An 18234-nucleotide genomic window follows, 5' to 3' on the forward strand; every position below is an offset into this window, starting at 1 on the left:
TGAGACAGAGCCTTTGCCAGAGCGTGTCCTGCTGACTGGAACCGGAAGAGGTATAAATAAAATGCAGGGGACCTAGTTGGAGTTGGACTTCAGTAAACGTTTTAAAGTATGCCTCATGCAATACCGAAAAAATTGTTTTTCTGATACTCAAATTCAGGTGTTTTTCATTTGTCAAATCTGACAGTCCTAGTCTTCCAGACCATTCTGGTCCAACCTCAAGTTTTCAGATGGAGAATCTGCAGCTGGGTTCAGTGTGCTCACTCGTCACTGAACACCAGGACTCAAACCTGATCTGACTCAAGTCCACGTGCCCAGGATGGCCCAGGACTCAAACCTATTTGCAGGGCGGGCTTGTACTAGAGCCCCCGCCAAGTAGAATGTCCTGGAGCAGAATAAATTCATTTATGAACGATGCCCACTATGCCAGTCCTGGACATCAGATCTAGTCCTGTCAGATGCTTAAAGCATCACACGGGCAATAAACAACCTTCGGGTGATTGCTTTCGGCTCTATTGTAGGCATTGCCCTTTTTAGGATTTGTAAATATATAGTACCTTCAGAAAATATGGAAAACCTCAAAGAAAATAAAAACCACAGAAATACAGCCTTTGGATAGAACTATAGGTAGTTTCCAACTTCCACTTTTGTTGTACCTTGTTCTCCCAATAAACCCATGTGGGATTACCTTGCAGGGCAGAAAGGGAACTGCATTTGCCCTTGCACCACTGTCTGGCCCCCTAGGCTGATCTTAACATTTTGGCAGAGGGCACTTGCCAGAGACAAGGAAGGTTGAGAAAGCACCCCACCAACCTTGGGGAATGGCCACATGGCAACCCCGTCCCCATTTCTTCCTTTTGGGACTTTGGGTATACGTTTTCCTGGCTGTAGGGTCCAGAACTCAACTGGTTGGCCATGTGGGATCCAGCCACCTCAACCACAACGCCACCAGCTGGCCATCCTGCACTGGAAATGCCGCTTTCCGATATTAATAGACAAAAGGAAGTACCAGGCTGGACCTTGGGAACTGAAATTCCCTGTTCATCCCTGAAACACTGCAGCCATCTTACCTGAAAAAACTTTTTAGATTTTTTTGCTATAGGACCTGAGCTAGCTAGACAGAAAGGGAAAAATCTCTCCCCACCCACCACCCAGGGGCATGGCCAGGCGTTTTCTTCTCCCAGGACTTTGGGGAAGCACACACACACCCACACATCCAGTGTAAGCCAAATGTAGTAGCAGTAGTAACAAATGACCATGATGCCATCTACTGGTCCTCCTACTAAGTTATAACTTAGAAGCTAAAATGACAAGAGCCAGCAGATCCAGTGGTGGCTAAGGCACTGGACTCCCACGTGGCCGACTGCAGTTTGAGTCCTAGACCTGAAGGTTTTAAGACCTTGCCTACTCCAAGTGCATGGAGAAGGGATGGAGGCCATCCCCTCTGGGCAGGTGAGCTCTCATTTCTCCTCTGCAGGCCTTGCTCTATGACAAAAAAAAAAAAAAAAGACAACTCTGCACAGGGTTGTGAATCAAAGATCTTCTCTTCCTTACTATGCAGAATGCACAGGTGAAGCACAACTGCAAAACACAGCCAGCAGGTAGCACAAAAATTCAGTCAGCTGGGTCCCACATGGCCAACTGTGTGGGTCACATGCGTGCCCCGAATCCTGAAAGGAGATTGTGGACTGGATACCCCACCCTCCCAGGGGTGGGGGATGGGTAGGCAGCTTCTCTCTCTCCCCAGGGAACACACACACCTTATGGCAAAAGCTTCTACTCTATTTACCAAATTATCACATACTTAATATCCAAGGTGTGGACAAGACTGCATGATTCTGATGGCAGAATACCCTATCTGCAGTACATGCATGGCTTGGCTCTAAGAACCAAGAACTGTTAACTGTCAGCTCACAAAGGACCCCCTCAGGGACCAGCAGTTAGTGTAATGGCTGGCTGGACTCCCATGTAGTCAACCTTGGTTCACATCCCAAACTTGGTGGCTTAAAACTCATGCCAGGTGTGTGTGTGCCCAAGATCCTGAGAGGGGTGGAGAAGGGATTACGGCATGGCCATCCCCCTGGGGTGTGTGTGTGTGATTTCTTGCCTTCTCTCTGTCTGGCAACCGCATGTGCCCTATAGCAAAAACCTCTCCACACACACAAAAAATAGGACCCCCCCCCACACACACACACACACGAGCATGCGCACACTCTGCCCTAATCACAGACAAGGTGGGATGGTGGCACTAGAATTTATTAAGATGTGCTTTAATACAGACGCTGGGGCTTTCCCATGGTGCTCTTGATGTATAAAGCCCGGACATTCTGCCAATTCTTCTTGAGTAATGACACCAGGAAGTTAACAGCCAAGTGGATATTGTACACAAGCTCATCGTCTGTCATCTTCACATGGCCAACAGCCACAGCCAGACACAGCACCTGGGGGAATTAAGAGTGGGTCAAGCCAAGAAAGTGGAAGATGGCAGATGACCTGTTCCTCCTCCCCTAGTTATCTATATGCACAGACTTGGCCCCAGGCAGAGAAGAGGCTATTAGAAAACCTCTCATCCTGCTCAAGGATCCTGTCAAGTATCTTTTAAGTGTCTACAAAAATAAAGCCAAGGTTCCTATTGGCCATTGCTTAAACACAGGTTAAAACCTGGACCCTGCCAATACAGCCCAACTGTGCATCCTCACCAACAGCAAGTCCAGTCTTACCTTCTTCATCTGGAACTTGATTGTAGACTTCACCTCATCGACTTTGGCCACCATGTTCTCATTGTGTGTCAGCAGGGACGGGAATTTGCCGGCCTTATTTAGACCGGGGCCCAGGATTCGTGGGATCTGCTTGATCAGGGACTCTGAGGCCAAAAAGGCATCATACTTCTTGGCTGGTAAAGAGAGGAAGCACCCACTGGATGCTTAGGACCTAGTCACTGAGGCGTACCTCCCAACATGGTAACCGGGCCAGAAACAGAGTCCAATCAGAGTCCTCTTTCCTGTCCACACACCAAATCTTAGTAACCCTTCCCAACGCCTGCGCTGTTACCAGTGTTTTAACTCCACCAGACTTTACTGGTCCTCAGTTCTGGTCTCAGAAGACCAGGCTGGTCCAGTCTACAACAGTGCCGCACATTGGTCAACACACGGGTACTCTGGGCAAGGCTGCCTGGACTCAAATTTTGCCTTCTCATCCCCTAGCTGTAGGTGTTGGGTACATAACTGGGCTCACATCTGTTGCTACCTGTGAAATGAATTGAACACCTCTACCAAGGCCACATAGGACCACCTCAAAAAAGAAATTGTATTAGAGCCCAGTAAATTAGAAATTACAATTCACAGTTCACCAGCACCTGGCCGGTCAACTCCGCTGAGTTTCAAGCTTCCCTCTATATAAAATGCGATCCTTAAACCAAGAGAAGAAGGCAGCTTCTTAAAGCTCAAACTGCAGCTCACACTTGAACAACTCAGAGCAGCCCAGACCCTCTCCTTGGAAATTCTACCCACTCATGTAAAAATCAAAAGGCAGAAAGCATTTCCGCAAACTGCCCCCACCACTACCCCAAATTCAAAACTACACCGCAGCACGCACCCAGCTTCTTGACCAGCTTCTTATTCTTGTTGAGTTTCTTCAGCGCCTCGATGTCCATGTGGGGGATATCCACAGCCTTGGCCTCGTCGCAGTGCTGCTGGTCCCCCAGGACACACACGGAAAACTTGGGGCGGGGAGTAGACTTAAGCCTGCGTTTTGGGGGGGACACAACAGGTCAGGCCAAGCCAGGGTGGCGAGGGCAGGTGAAGGGGCCTGGGACTGCAGCAGCCTTACCCAGAAGGTCCGCATTCACCAACAGCCAGTCTGGCTTCTCAGACTGGCCGGCGGGCTCGGCCGAGGCCTCCCCACGCCTCCCCTCATGTTTTAAGACCCAGGGTGGGGGTCCGTCCAGCCACGCCTGCCCCGGGCAGGGGGTCTGAACTACCCAGGCACTTCGGTACCGCGCGCCTGCATCGGGCCAGCGAGAGCCCAAGGGAGCGAGGCCGGCACGGGGGCGCCGAGGGCCGGGTGGGATCAGAACGCTGCCAACCTGACGGTGCCCGAGAAGCGCTTGTCCTTCTGAGGGTCATAGTTCTTCAAGCTGATCTGCAACTCCACCGTTTCCAAAAACCTTCGAGATACGAACCGTGTCAGCCAGCAGCCCGCCTCCCGAACCCGCCCGGGTGCTGCCCTAGCCAGAGCCCCACTCACTTCCGGCGCTTGCGCTGGTTCCCGTGCAGGACTTCCCGCACCGCCTCGTACAGGGTGTCGCGAGAGACTTTGCTGCTGCGGGAGAGAAGCGAGGGCGCGCTCAGGCCGGGATGCGGGCTCCGCACCCTCGCGAGTCCCCGCGGTCCCGGAGCGGAGAACCGCGCGCGGGGGCCCAGGTGGGGAGGATGGGGCCCAGAGCCAGATCCGAGCTGCGAAGAGGGGTCCTCTTGGGGACTGGACCCGCGACCCGATCCGGCCAAAAATGCCCCGAGGCGGACACGGCGCAAGGACTCCCGAGTGGCCCAACAGGGTCCCCATCCCCGACGCGGCACCCAGAGGCCCGGATGGACACAGATAGCACCGAAAACACTTCTCACCTCATGGTGCTTCACGCCGCGAAACCCGGAAAAGAGACTAGCTAGCTTCGCGCATGCGCAGAAATAGCGGTTCTGCTCTCGCGAGAAATGCCTTGCTCCTCCGGCCTATTTCCAGGAGGTGATTGGGTCGCTTAGTCCCAGGAGGCACCGTCCCCGGCCCCTGGTGGGCGTGGTTGCGAGTTGTACAGCTGGACCCTGGAGCAGGCGGACCCAGCTGCGGTGGTCCTGGGGCCCGCGGCTCCCTGGGAATGTCCCCGCCGCGCCAGCTGCTGCTGGGTCAGGGCTGGAGCTGCAGTCGTCCACGGACGGGGAACAGCACAGGGATTCAGCTCACAGCGTGATCCCCGTGCGTGTCCCTCCCTCAGGTCTCCTCTGCCGCTTCCTCCTGCCCTCCCCACCAGCTTCTGTTCTTGAAAACACGCTTAATATTCCTAGCCTGGCCTTCCTCCCTCATCATCTTGCTCCAACAAGGACTCACGGCTTTCAAGGAAGGCTCTGCCCCTACACCTGCCATTGGAAAGAGCTAGAAAGGTAGTGTTGGGATTTCACTTGGTAGTTGATTCAGTAACATCTGCATGTTAAGTGTCCCCTGGGAACAAGGCGTCCAGCTAGGTGGCCGTGGGAATAGATGTGAACCAGACTACCTTTTCGAAAAATACTTCTTTATGTTTTTAATTCACTGCAGAGTACATGCACGTACACGCGGAAGAGAGGAGTACCCTCCATGGGGGTTGGTCACACCGCAGTCCCCTTCCTCTAGGTCATTAGTCCTGGGGCACTCACGTGTGCACGTTTCAGCGTAACAGGTGGGGATTCAAACTGCAGTTGCCATGTGGGCTCTTGTTACTCTTCAGCAGTGCTTTACGCTGAGCCATGGAACTGGCCCTGCCCTTTTTGTCCAATGGGTCTCATCCGCTTTTCAGCCACCCTCCCCCAGTAAACCCAGGAGATCTTTATCTCTCTCCTCAAATGGCATCTGCCTGAAACCTTTCCCCAACTCCAGACTAAGACCCCAGTCCTCCCCACACATCATCTACTCAACGGGCAGCTCTTTAGGGCTAGGGTGGGTGCTGCCACGCACTGGCCCACAGAATCTGGGTGAATGGACATCAGAACCAAACCTCCCTCCTTCCCTTCACCAGGAAGTAAGATGCCCACGTCACTGAGTGCGGCGGTGAAGAGGGTGGGGATTGGGTTCAACAAATAGTTAACAGAAAATTTGCGCAAACACTGCTTGTAGTGAGACGTTGGTGACCTTCCGTTTTATTAAATACCATTGATAAATGATTCAAGTCGGACACAATAACACAGAGGGTTATACACCCCAGGTTTCCTGGAGCATCATATGCCTACTCTGGGCCTGCTTGGGTCCCACTAAGGCCGATCAGTTTCTGCCCCTGCAGCCTGACAGGAGTGGTGAGGAGTGAGCCCAGGACCAGCAGCCCATTAAAAATTACAGCTCAGCAGCCCGGCAGCCCAGGGTTGCCCCTGCTGGTTGGAAGCAGGAAGGCAGCTGGACCCTGGGATGGTCAGGCTCAGTCTTCAGGAAGTTGGTGTCGGAGCTCCAGGACGGCAGCCCCTTGGAGGAGGCTCAGGCAGCCAGATGTTTCAGGGCAGCCTGTAGGGACTTCTTCAAGAAGGTGGTGTTGGGCTCCAGGGCCACAGCCAGGCCCAGCCTCTGGGTCTCAGTGATCTGTGGAGAAGGAAGAACCATGTCCTGGCTCCAGCGGCTGATTCCTCCTCACCCTCACTACCCCATGGGCTGTTTAGGCAGAAGCCGGGACACAGGGACGACAGAGGAGGAGAGTCCTGAGCATTCGAACCATATGATTTTACCAGGGCTAACCAAGCACGGGTTCAGGCGGGTCTGGAAGCAAACGCTAGCTACACAACTTACAAGCCAGCCGTATGAATGACAGCTGGCAATTACTGGGTGCTTACTCGTGGCAGCACTTCATATGCGGTACTGCATCCACACGGATATTCTAAAAATATGTATTTGGTCTTCATCCCAGTTTCCTGGCACAGAACTCCTAAAATCTTTGGAAACACTTCAAAGGGATACTCTTTTTAATGATAAAAAGCACATGCACAAGCATGGGGAGAGAGGGACGGGAAGGGAGGAGAGAAAGGGAGAGACAGACGGCACCCTCACTAGAGCGCTGTCACACTGCCGCAATCCCTTTCCCCAGTCCCGCAGCTCCTCAGGACACTGACTGCCCACGTGTCCTTTTGGGGTCTACTGGGATCTGGACCAGGGTAGCCATGTGGCATCCAGCACTGCAGGGGTAGCCTTTCAGGTGCCACAGGGGCTGGCCGGAGTCTTCCTGTGAGCTGGGGAGTGGCCTGATGGCTAGCAGCCCTCAGGTAGCTTCACGTTGAAGGCTGGCCCAGGAAAGACTAAGGCGGGCTTTCAGGCCTGCCACTCCTCAACCTTGGTAGAGTTTGGGTAAATTTCCTGAGAACTGAACACATGGGTGTTTCTAGAGGGTAGTGCACCTGAAGAGGACAGAGAAGCTCCATGCCCCTTTCCACATGCCTTGTCCCATGCATCTCTCCACTTGTGTCCTTTAAAATACCCTTGACAATGCACAGTAAATGAATAGAAGTCCCTGTGTCCCTGAGTGAGCTGCTCTAGCAAATCCATCAAACCTCAGGCTGGGACCAGCAGGTGGCATGATGGTTGGGATGCTGGATTCCCACATGGCCGACCATGGTTTAGGTCCCAGGCCTGGTGGCTTGCTTTCTCACTTTCCCTCCCTCTCTCTTTCTGGCTCTGGTCAAATTTAAAATAATAATAAATAAAATTAAATAAAATAGTTCTTTAAAAAAAAAACAAACCTAAGAAGGGGTGTGAGTTGTGGGAACCCTGATTTATAGCCGGTCAGTCGGAAGCACAAGTAAAAACAACCTGAGGGGACCAGCAGTCAGCGTAATGGCTATGTCGCTGGACTCCCATGTAGTCGACCGTGGTTCGAGTCCTGGACCTGGTGGCTTAAACTCCCGCCGGGCGCATGGGCATGCGTTCCCAAGATCCCGAGAGGAGAATGGAGGAGAAGGGATTGCGGCGTGACCGTCCCCTCTGGGGGGTGATTTCTCACTTTCTGTCTCTCTGTCTCTCTCTTTCTGGCAAGCGCACACGCCCTATAACAAAAACCTCTCAAAAAAAAATCACAAAAAATCTGAAACTTGTAATTAGCATCAGACGCTGGGGCACTCCTGTGGGATTGCGTCCTCTACCTGTGGGATCTGGGATCTGACTGTACCTCCAGGTAGACAGTTGTGGAACGTAATTGAATTAGAGGACACCCAGTTGGTCTTTACTACCGATCTGATGGCCGGCTTGCTTATGTACAGGGAAACCACATCTGGTGTCAGAAGTGTGTAGTAGGAGTGGGGCCAGCAGGTGGCATGGTGATTACGGTACTAGACTCCCATGTGGCCAACCATGGTTTGAGTTCCACACCTGGTAGGTTGCTTTCCCACTTTACCTCTCTCTTTCTCTGGTCAAATTAAATAGTAATAACAACAATAAATAAAGTTAAACAATTCTTCACTCTCCAATCCCTCTCCATTCGTGCAGAAGCCAGGCCTCTTCATAATGCAGAGCTGACCAAGTCACCCGGCTGAAAGGCCCAGCACAGCCCCGGGTGCCTCGTATTGGAAGTCCCTCCTCCAGCGTCTGCAGTGGGTGTTCAGAGGATCCGTAGGCGTACCCTGAACTTGTGCAGCAGATGCAAGTTCGTATTTCCACTTTTCTGGGAGCGTCGATAGGTCCCATCAGATCAGCAAGTGGACCCAGGCTGGAGGCACAGCATGGCAGGTCGTGTATGAACTGCAGTGCTGGACGCTGCATGCCCAGCTGGGAGTTTGGATCCCCAGACTGGCAGGCCTGAGACACAGTCAGTGTGCGCCCAAGATCCTGAAGAGCTGAAGGGCTGGGGGAAGGAAGATCCTGGCAAGAGCGCCCCCCTCTCTTTCATATATGTGCTCTCCATTATGAGTAAAATAAACTAAAAATAAAATTATTGGGAGCAGCAGATGGTGTAGTGGTTACATTGCTGGGACTCCCACATGGTCGGCCGCAGTTCGAGTCCCAGATCTGGTGACTTAAAACTCATACCAGGGGACAGCAGTTGGCGTAATGGCTATGTTGCTAGATCCCATGTAGTCAACTGTGGTTCGAGTCCTGGACCTGGTGGCTTAAACTCACGCCGGGCGCGTGTGCATGCGTGCCCAAGATCCCAAGAGGAAAATGGAGGAGAAGGGATTGCAGTGTGGCCACCCCCCAGGGGGGGTGATTTCTCGCTTTCTGTCTCTCTGTCTCTCTCTGTCTACAGCAAACACATGTGCCCCACAGCAAAAATAAAAATAAATAAATAAATTAAATTATCAAGGGAGCCTGTGATATCTCCCACTCCAAGAAAAGGATAAAAGCCAACAACTGGAGGGGCCAGCAGCTGGTGTGGTAGTTAAAGGTGCTGGACTTCCAGATGGATGACCATGGTTCGAGTCCCGGACCTGGCACACCCGGCACATGTGCGTGCATGCCCAAAATCCTGAGAGGACGGAGGAGATGGGCTTGTGATGTGGCCATCCCCCGGGGGGTGGATTTCTCACTTTCTGTCTCTCTGTCTCTCCAGCTAGCACATGCTTCCTATAGCAAAAATCTCTCTTAAAAAAAATAATAAAATAAAAACAGGAAGCCTGTCCCAATTCCAGGCCACAAACAAGGCTTAGCTGTGTCTTCCTTTGCTATTAATTGCCCTGAGCACGTATCTCACCTGGCTCTTACCAGGCAGACAGTTTTCTGTCCTGTTTCTCTCCTCTCACCAGCCTAGGATGGGGGCCAGGGCCCTCCACGTGGGGACTGCATTACAATCACTGTTGGTTTTCCAGTTCCCCACACAGTATCCGACTAAAGCAAGGCAACTGGATGGATGACCTTCTAAGCAGTCCCCCTTCCTAGTCCGGGGCTAACACTCAGGGTCTTATCCCCAGTAAATGTACTGTACCCCCTGGTGGCAGCAGGACCAGCCCCACGGCCCTGACGACACTCACACTGGCCTGGTACTTGGTCATCACTGTCAGCATGAGCTTGGCGTAGGCCATGGAGGTGGCGGCCACCAGGCCCTCTTGACAGAGCTTCTCGATCAGGACGCTGAACTTCTCAGGGGTCACCTCCACCTGCAGAGTGGGAGACAGAGCAGCATTACAGGAAAGCTCTGGGCTCTTCCTGGCCAGCCCTAGGTTCCATTCCCAACTCTGCCCCTTCCTGGGCAGCTGCTTAACCAAGCTAAGTCCCAATATCCACACCTTTATAAAGGGGCTCATCATACCTAACTCTGAAGACTGTGAAACGCACAAATGAGGTAACGCACAGAAACCTGACACCAAAGTCTCCAGAGATGGGGGCCACTATTACACAGGCTCAGGTTAGACCAAAGGGCAGCCTGGCTCGGGCCGAAGACGGAATGGAACGAGAGGTCCCAAGGGATGCTGCCAGCGTAGCTGAGCCCTTGGTGATAATTTACTGAGCGCTCTGCATCAGGTACCCCCTGAGCACTTTACACCATCGCGCTCACGTAAACCCACTCTTACCTACAAGGTACTACATTAACCCCCTTTTGTAGATGAGGAAATTGAGGCATAGAAGTTAGGTCAGTCCCTAAGATATAAACAAGCGACACAGCATTTTAGGGAGTAGTCAGGCCCAGGAGCCTGTGGGTAAGGGAACCAGATCTTACATGGTCAATGGTACAGTTCAAATCCTGGCCCTGGTGCCTGAAAAACACACCAGATCCAGGCCGCGAGTTCCAGCAGCTCGGATGGCGGGAGGAGCAATACGGTTTATCCGCTCAACTCCGCAAAGGCCCTAGGTGCTCCGCAGCCTCATCAGGCACCCAGGACGCACCCTATCCGCAGCCAAGATGCCCAAGAGAAAAGTAAGCTCAGCCAAAGGGCGGCCAAGGAAGAGCCAAAGAGGAGATGAGTGAGGTTGTCGGCTAAACCTGCTTCTGCAAAAGTGGAGACGAAGCCAAAAAAGGCGGCAGGGAAGGATAAATCTTCAGACAGAAGAGTTCAAACAAAAGGCAAAGGGGAGCAAAGGGGAGACAGGCTGCAGTGGCCAACCGAGGCACGAAAGATTTACCTGCAGAAAATGGAGGAACTAAAAATGAGGAGAGGCCACCCTCTGATGAAGCAGGCGAGAAAGAAGTCAAGTCTGAGTAGTATCATAGCCCATGTCTTATCAGTGGGGCTGTCTCCCTTCTCGTACAATCCAGAGGAATATTTTTATCAACTATTTTCTAAATGCAAGTTTTTTAGTAGCTCTAGAAACATTTTTAAGGAGAGAATCCCACCTCATCCCATTTTTTTTAAGTGTAAATGCTTTTTTTAAAGAGGTGAAGTCATTTACTGGTTGTTTCTTTTTCAGCACAACCAGAAAACAGTGGGATATTGACTTATAGGAGGCTTTGACTCTCTTGCGTGTCAGCTTACCATTCCATAGGTGGGGGCGGGTGGGTAGTTTTTATATCCTAAATACAAAGCATACTGAATGGCAGTTAGGAGTCACGGTCATGCATTCAATGTGTCTTGAGTATTTTAAATTACTTCTATTATGTTTTTTAGTAGTATTGTTTCCTAAAGAAAACCACTCTTTAGGAACCAGCAGTTAGCATAATGGCTATGTCGCTGGACTCCCACGTAGTCGACCGTGGTGGTTCACGTCCTGGACCCGGTGGCTTAAAACTCACGCCGGGCGTGTGTGCGTGCGTGCCCAAGATCCCGAGAGGAGAATGGAGGAGAAGGGATTGTGGTGTGACCATCCCCCCTGGGGGGGGTGATTTCTCGCTTTCTGTCTCTAATGTCTCTCTCTCTGTCTGGCGAGCACACGTGCCCTATATTTGCCTACAAATTTGAAGCTGGAACGTCACTGGAATAACTTACAAAGAATCCCTATACTTGGCTTTTTAAATTTTTGGTACGTATGTTAAGAATTGGGTACAAATTGAAATGTCTGTACTGATCTTGACACAACCAATAAATCTCAATTACAAAAAAAACAGAAACAGAAAATCCCCACCAGGTCCATGTGTGAGCATGGTACAAATCCTAACAGGATAGAGAAATGGAGAAGGTCCGACCACGCCTCACTGGGAGGGGCTTTCCCTCTCCTCCTCTGTCTCTGTCTCTGTCTCTCTCTCTGGCGAGTGCACATATTCTCTGGCCAAAAAGAAAAAGTATATTATTGTTTTATATACAAGGTAAAAAAAAAAAAATTATGTACTGATATGGAAAAAAATCATCAAAATGTCATGGCAAATAAAAACAGGTACAGGGAACCCTGAATCTGATGTGTTATATTCTACATAAAAAGAAGAGGAACGGAAAGGAAATTCTAAAATTTAAACATGCATATATATATATAAAGCACCTTGGGAGGGTTCTGCTAGAGAAAAATATTTAGATGGCTGGGAGAAGAGAAGGGAAATATATCATTTAAAAAGAATTATTTATTTAATTTCATTTGTTACTATTATTTTTTAATTTTACCAGACAGAAAGGGAAAGTGAGAAAGCAAGTCGCCAGGTCTGGGACTCAAGCTGCAGTCGGCCATGTGGGAGTCTCGCGCCTTTAACCACCACACCACCTGCTGGCCCTCATTTTATTTTTATTTATTTATTTTTAGTTTTTTTTTTTTCCCATAGGGTACATGCTTTTAGTTTTTTTTTTTCCCATAGGGTACATGCACTTGCCAGAAAGAGACAGAGAGAGGGAAAGGGAACACTCACCCCCGGGGGATGGCCATGCCACAATCCCTTCTCCATATTCCCCTCAGGACTTTGGGCACACATGCACATACACTTGGTGTGATATTTAAGCTGCTGGGTTTGGGACTCGAACTATGGTCAGCCATGTGAGAGTCCAGTGCCTTAATCACTAAGCCACCTGCTGGCCCTTCACTGTATCATTGTGAGCTTTTAAAATTGTGAACATTCGTATCTATCACCTATTCCAAAATAATATTAAATTTGTACACACATCAAAAAAATCCCATCCCAAGCCTCACAGCTAGTAAGATGTGGAGCTGGAGTGGCCACGCTGTAGACTGCTACCAGCCTTGCCAGCCGCGGAGCCCTCCACCTCCTGCTCCAGGGCAGCCGTCCCACTTGCCCCTCTGTCGCTGAAGGATTCAGAAACCAGGTGCCCCATGCCCCCCACGACTTCTCTGTCCATTCTTCCCAGGACAGCCTGCTCACCTGCCGCTCCAGGAGTGACTGTAACACCACAAAGGTCTCCTCCTTCCAGGGCAGCTCCAAGATCTGTCTGCAAAGCCAAGGCCGGGTGAGAGGCGCCTCCCACCTGAGCCCGGGTATCCGCTGCTCCCGAGCCCCACAGCAGGACAGAACCCCAGGGTCAGCAGGATCCCCAGCCCACGCCTCAGAGCCCCCGTGCTGGCAGCGGCCCATGGTGTGCCAGGAGGGCAACAGCCCGGAGATGCCCAGGAGCAGGCGATAAAGGGTTTGGTAGTGAGGTATAAGAAGGCCTCCTGAAACAACCAGTACTCAAGATGCAGCCGGAGGGAACCAGCAGTTAGCATAATGGCTATGTCGCTGGACTCCCGCATAGTCGACCGCGGTTCGTGTCCCGGACCCGGTGGCTTAAAACTCACGCCGGGCGCGTGTGTGTGCGTGCCCAAGATCCTGAGAGGAGAATGGAGGAGAAGGGATTGCGGCGTGACCATCCCCCCTGGGGGGTGATTTCTCGCTTTCTGTCTCTATGTCTCTCTCTGTCTGGCGAGTGCACGCGCCCTACAATGAAAATCTCTCAAAAAAAAAAAAAAAAAGATGCAGCCGGAGAACAAAAGGTGAAGAGGACTCAGAGAAAGGCGGTGACAGAGTGAGACGACACCGAGGTTTCCTAGAGTGGGTGAGCCTTCCTTGCAGCACCCCACCCGTGCGACGTCCATTCCGACTGCCCTCCCTGTTCCACGCACAGTCCTCGCCCTGTCTGAACAGCCAGCACTTTCAGGGGAAACTGGTTTCCTGGTTTCATCCCAAGCTTTATCACTGTTGGCTCTGTGACCTTTGGCCAAGTCCTCTAACCTCCCTGAGCAGAGTTTTCCTCTCTAAGGCAGCAGTGGCATCTACCTCACAGGACTGAAAATCTACAGCACACAGAAAGTGCTTGAGGGATGAGCAGTTAGCGTAATGACTATGTTGCTGGACTCCCATGTAGTCAACCGTGGTTCGCGTCCCGGACCCGGTGGCTTAAAACTCACGCCGGGCGCGTGTGTGTGCGTGCCCAAGATCCTGAGAGGAGAATGGAGGAGAAGGGATTGCGGCGTGACCAGCCCCCCGGGGGGTGATTTCTCGCTTTCTGTCTCTCTGTCTCTCTCTGTCTGGCGAGCGCACGCGCCCTATAGCGAAAAACCTCTCCAAAAAAAAAAAAAAAAAAAGAAAGTGCTTGAGGAGTGGGGGGCTGCTATTCTTTTTTTTTTTTGGAGAGGTTTTTCGCTATAGGGCGCGTGCGCTCGCCAGACAGAGAGAGACAGAGAGACAGAAAGCGAGAAATCACCCCCCGGGGGGATGGTCACGCCGCAATCCCTTCTCCTCCATTCTCCTCTTGGGATCTTGGGCACGCATGCACACGCGCCCGGTGTGAGATTTAAGCCACCGGGTCCGGGACGCGAACCACGGTTGACTACATGGGAGTCCAGCGACACAGCCATTATGCTAACTGCTGGTTCCCTGGGGCTGCTATTCTTAAAACTGTTGCCCTCGCATATTATACTGAGTGCTTTCTGTTTCACATCTGTGTCCAGTGGGGCCTCATTTAGTCAGTATTTCACATCTTTTTCTTTCCTTTAGTTTTTACTATAGGGTACATGCGCATGAGAGAGTGAGAGAGAAGGAGAAAGTGAGAAAGCTCCCCTGCCCCGGGGGCAGGAGTGGCCACTCTGCAATCCCTCCTCCAATTTCCTCTTGGAATTTTGGGCACACAGGCCCATGTGCCCAGCATGTTTTTCAAGCCACCAGGTCCTGGACTTGAACCGGGCAGTCAGCCATGTGGGATCCAGCTGCCTTCACCACCACATCACTGACTAGTCCACTCACCAATTTTAATACCCCAATTTAACACACTTGCTGGATGCTGTGTTAAATTCGTTATATGCATCCTCATATTTAACATCTAGAAAATATTACAAAGTGTGGGGACCGGGAAGTGACATGGTGATTGAGGCGCTGAACTCTCCCACATGGCCGACCAGGGTTCGAGTCCCCAGACCTGGTGGCTTGCTTTCTCACTTTCCCTTTCTCTCCCTATCTCTGTCTCTCTCTGGTCAAATTAAAAATATATGAATGAATAAATAAAATTAAATAAATATTTAAAAAGAAAAAAGAAGATATTACAAAGTACGTATCACCCCCTTTTCCTATGAGAAACAGGCTCAGACAGATGGGGTAACTTGCCTAAGTTCATACATTCAAGTAACAGGCAAGGCTGAGATTTGAAATCATGACTGTCTGGCTCCGGAGCCAGTGCTCTTGGCCACTGCGCCGTGTCCCGACTACGCTGTGGACACGCAAGAGCAGGGCCCCAGTCTCTCTCCCGCTTTCCCCAAGACACCTGGCACAGAGCCAGTCTCTTCGCCCTACAGAGGCAGAAGTGGGAAGGCTGCAAGCCCTGGCTCAGTCTTCCCGAGCTGCACAGCTTGCTGGGCCTGTAGGTGGGAAGGTTCTGGACGGGTTCAGGTAGCAGTGAACGGTGAGAAGAGGCCATGGAGCGGGCCTGGCCTCAGGGAGAGGGTGGTGGCGAACCACGGAGCCCAGCACACTCACCCCAGCATTAGAACACGTGTGCTCGGCTCCAGGGTCGCATCCTTCGTAAGGCAGCACAGTAACTGTGTTTGAGCTGGACCTGGTAGACCAGAGAAAATCTGGGACACGGCAGAGGAGGGGACCCGTGGGGATGGGATACCTAGTCCCTTACAGGGCCACCATCAGAGCAGCAGCTGGCCTCTTCCCCCTCGATATCCCAAGCCTCGCCAGGGCCACTCTAAGTGAAGGGTGCTCGAAACAGAGAGGCTGGAGCTACCGGGCCTGGGGCCGGTTCCAGGATTACCTAGGCCTGGGTCCTGGAGCAGCGGGCCGACGAGGGCTCTGCAGACGGGGTAGGGGTACTTGGTGCAGAAGGAGGTCAGGGCGGTTGTGAGCAGGCGGGAGGCTGAGGAAGTCAGAGAGAGGATCTACACCCGAGGGGGAGGGAAAAGTGAATTTTCTTCTTCCCTTCAAGAAATGGTTCTCAGACACATATTTCAAAGGCACGTGACAACAAAACCAAGTTCTTCTACTTAGGGTTCATGTGGGCCCACTCACTGAAGCTTCCAGCAAGCCCCCTGATCAGCTTCTGGAAGGGATCTGGGACCAGAGATAAGAGAGCACTCTGTGGGCAGATGGCGGGGTTGTGTCCTACCAGGTGAGCAGGGACTCTTGGCCTCCCTGGCTGCCAACAGGCCGGACACTGAGGGCTGAAAACCCCCTCCTGTGTACCACCCTCCTGAGGGCGCGGATGCTCCCCCAGTGGCCCTGGCACCCCAAGTGCCTCCCAGAGCACCTACCCGTCCAAGAAAGAGGCTCCTGGTCAGCACTGTGGCATTGCCGTAGCTGAGGTCTGGAGAAAGGGCCAGCAGCCAGGTGCAGAGCTGCAGGAGCCCCCCGTCCGAGAGCCGGGGGAGCTGCAGCTGGGCACACAGCAAGTCCATCTGCGGGGGTGGGGAGGGTCGGTAGGAAGAAAGACGCGGACAACCAGCCGGTCTCTGCCAGGCAGTGGGGGGGCAGGGCAAAGACGCCCAGGTCAAGGGCAAGGTGAGGCTGGGAGGGCTTCCTCAAAGAGAGGACTGAGTCCTGGAGACATCAGGGCGACGCCTAGCCCTGGGAGGAAGAAAGCAGCAAACCACCTCCTAAATCCACATGAAATCGGAATGGGAAGCTGGGGGAAGGGGTGCGACTGTCCAGACTCACCTGGCTGGGACTGCATTCGTGAAGGAGCTGCAGTTCCCCTGGGGCAGCGTCCCTCACCTCCTCCAGCCCCTGGGGAGGCAAATCCCATGTTAGGCTGGCAGAGCCCTCCATGACAAGTCCCTGATGCAGAGGGAGTGACTGAGATCCTGGGAGGTGCCGAGAAGGAACTTGCCTGGCATCACACCGAATGTCTACACGTAGGCGGGGAAAGCCCCGCAGCAACTGTCCTGAGACTCCACTCCAACCCCACCTCCCAGCCGGCCTGTGCCTCGCTGCACGGGGCTTCCCCAAGCATGGTTAGGGTCCGGGCGGCCGGGGGAAGAAGGGCTGTGGAGGGCAGAGTAGGGTCAGTCACCTCCTCGAAGGTCTTCAGCAGCTGCTGCAGCCTGGGAACCTGGCCCTGTGGAGAGAGCCTCTCACTGCCAAGTCCGCCCACAGCCCAGTCCCAGCTCTCTCTCCTGGGGGGGCTCCACCAGGGAGAGCTAGTGGCAAAAAATACCTAGGAGAGCCAAGAGCAAGAAGCCTGTATCCTGGGAAAAGCCTGAGAATGCAAACTAGAGGGGCCAGCAGGTGGCGTGATGATTAAGGCACTGGACTCCCACATGGCCGACCACAGTTTGAGTCCTGGACCTGGCAGCTTGCTCCCCACTTCTTCTCTCCCTCTCTGGTAAGCACACATGCTCTATAGCAAATTTAAAAATAATAATAATAAATATCAAATCAATATTAAAAAAAAAAAAAGAATGCAAACTAGACGAGGCCCAAATGAAACCCAGCTGTCTAGACTTGTCTTCTCTGCGCTCAGACTCACAGGGAGCAGAGCCAGGCTTTGGGCTGGGAGGCTGGGTGCCGGCTCCATCCTCCCACTGCCATAGATGGTGTGTGCACGGTGGCTCCAAGCTTCTACCCTGGCCTGGTACCCTTCAACGCCACGTTACATCACTGGGAGGTGTTTCCCGCCCTCGTAATTCCCTTCGCTACCCCGAGGAGTCTTCTCTCCAGCTCGCCCTCTGCTTTGCTCCAGACTAGGCATCCCAGCCGGGAAAGAGCGTCCCAACCAGCCCTCGCACGGATGGACGGGTGCTCCTGAAAGATCATTCGCCTCAGCCTCCCACCCAGTACCTGGAGAGCTGGGGGCAACTCCAAAGTCCCCACGACGTCCTCGGCACCTTCCAGACTCTGCCCAGCCTCACTGGTCTCAGCTGCCGTGACGGGCTGATTCTCAACGTGTGAAGTGCCTCCTCCGTCTGCCAGGGATTCCAGCGGCTCTCGCTCAGGTCTCTCCTCCTCACGATCTTTCTCTTCTTCCCTTTGCAAACACCGAAACCTTTTGGGAGCCCTCTGCCCCTCGGGGCTGGCAGGCTCGTCCTCTGGCTCCTCCTCTGGCTCCTTTCTGCGTTTCCCTGGCTTCAGGGAGTCCTTATCCGTCTCTTGCTCTCCTTCCTTCCCAGGCTCTGTGCCCTGGGGCAATGTCAGCCCCCTGCCCCCCTGGCCCAGCCTCCTGCACAGACCTTGCAGCTGTCTCTGGCAGCTTTTGGACAGTGGGGAGGCTCCCTGGACAGAGACCTCACCACCCACATCCCTTT

The 18234-nt window shown here is 52.7% G+C and overlaps 2 protein-coding genes across 2 annotated transcripts in view; both read right to left on the reverse strand.

Moving 5' to 3' along the window:
* Nucleotides 1-2235: 2235 nt before the first annotated feature.
* RPL10A (ribosomal protein L10a) lies at nucleotides 2236-4759 on the reverse strand. The gene is made up of 6 exons (XM_006144184.3): nucleotides 4620-4759; nucleotides 4243-4317; nucleotides 4082-4162; nucleotides 3592-3740; nucleotides 2718-2890; nucleotides 2236-2438 (listed from the first exon to the last, which is right to left on the reverse strand). Exons 1-6 carry the CDS (start codon nucleotides 4622-4624, stop codon nucleotides 2268-2270), a joined length of 654 nt encoding a protein of 217 aa, XP_006144246.1. The 5' UTR covers nucleotides 4625-4759; the 3' UTR covers nucleotides 2236-2267.
* Nucleotides 4760-5866: 1107 nt separating this feature from the next.
* The window catches only part of FANCE (FA complementation group E), a 28221-nt gene continuing 15853 nt past the window's right edge, over nucleotides 5867-18234 (reverse strand). Inside the window, exons 5-13 of the mRNA XM_006144240.3 lie at nucleotides 17771-18234; nucleotides 17004-17048; nucleotides 16649-16717; nucleotides 16246-16389; nucleotides 15750-15873; nucleotides 15467-15545; nucleotides 12884-12950; nucleotides 9681-9806; nucleotides 5867-6312 (exon numbers count right to left, since the gene is read on the reverse strand). The exon at nucleotides 17771-18234 is cut by the window's right edge and continues 188 nt beyond it. Of these exons, the coding sequence (XP_006144302.1) occupies nucleotides 6211-6312; nucleotides 9681-9806; nucleotides 12884-12950; nucleotides 15467-15545; nucleotides 15750-15873; nucleotides 16246-16389; nucleotides 16649-16717; nucleotides 17004-17048; nucleotides 17771-18234 (1220 nt within the window). The 3' untranslated portion in view covers nucleotides 5867-6210. The remainder of the gene's footprint in view (nucleotides 6313-9680; nucleotides 9807-12883; nucleotides 12951-15466; nucleotides 15546-15749; nucleotides 15874-16245; nucleotides 16390-16648; nucleotides 16718-17003; nucleotides 17049-17770) is intronic.

This window comes from Tupaia chinensis, unplaced genomic scaffold (assembly GCF_000334495.1).
Source record: "Tupaia chinensis unplaced genomic scaffold, TupChi_1.0 Scaffold000116_1, whole genome shotgun sequence".
Lineage (NCBI taxonomy): Eukaryota > Metazoa > Chordata > Mammalia > Scandentia > Tupaiidae > Tupaia > Tupaia belangeri.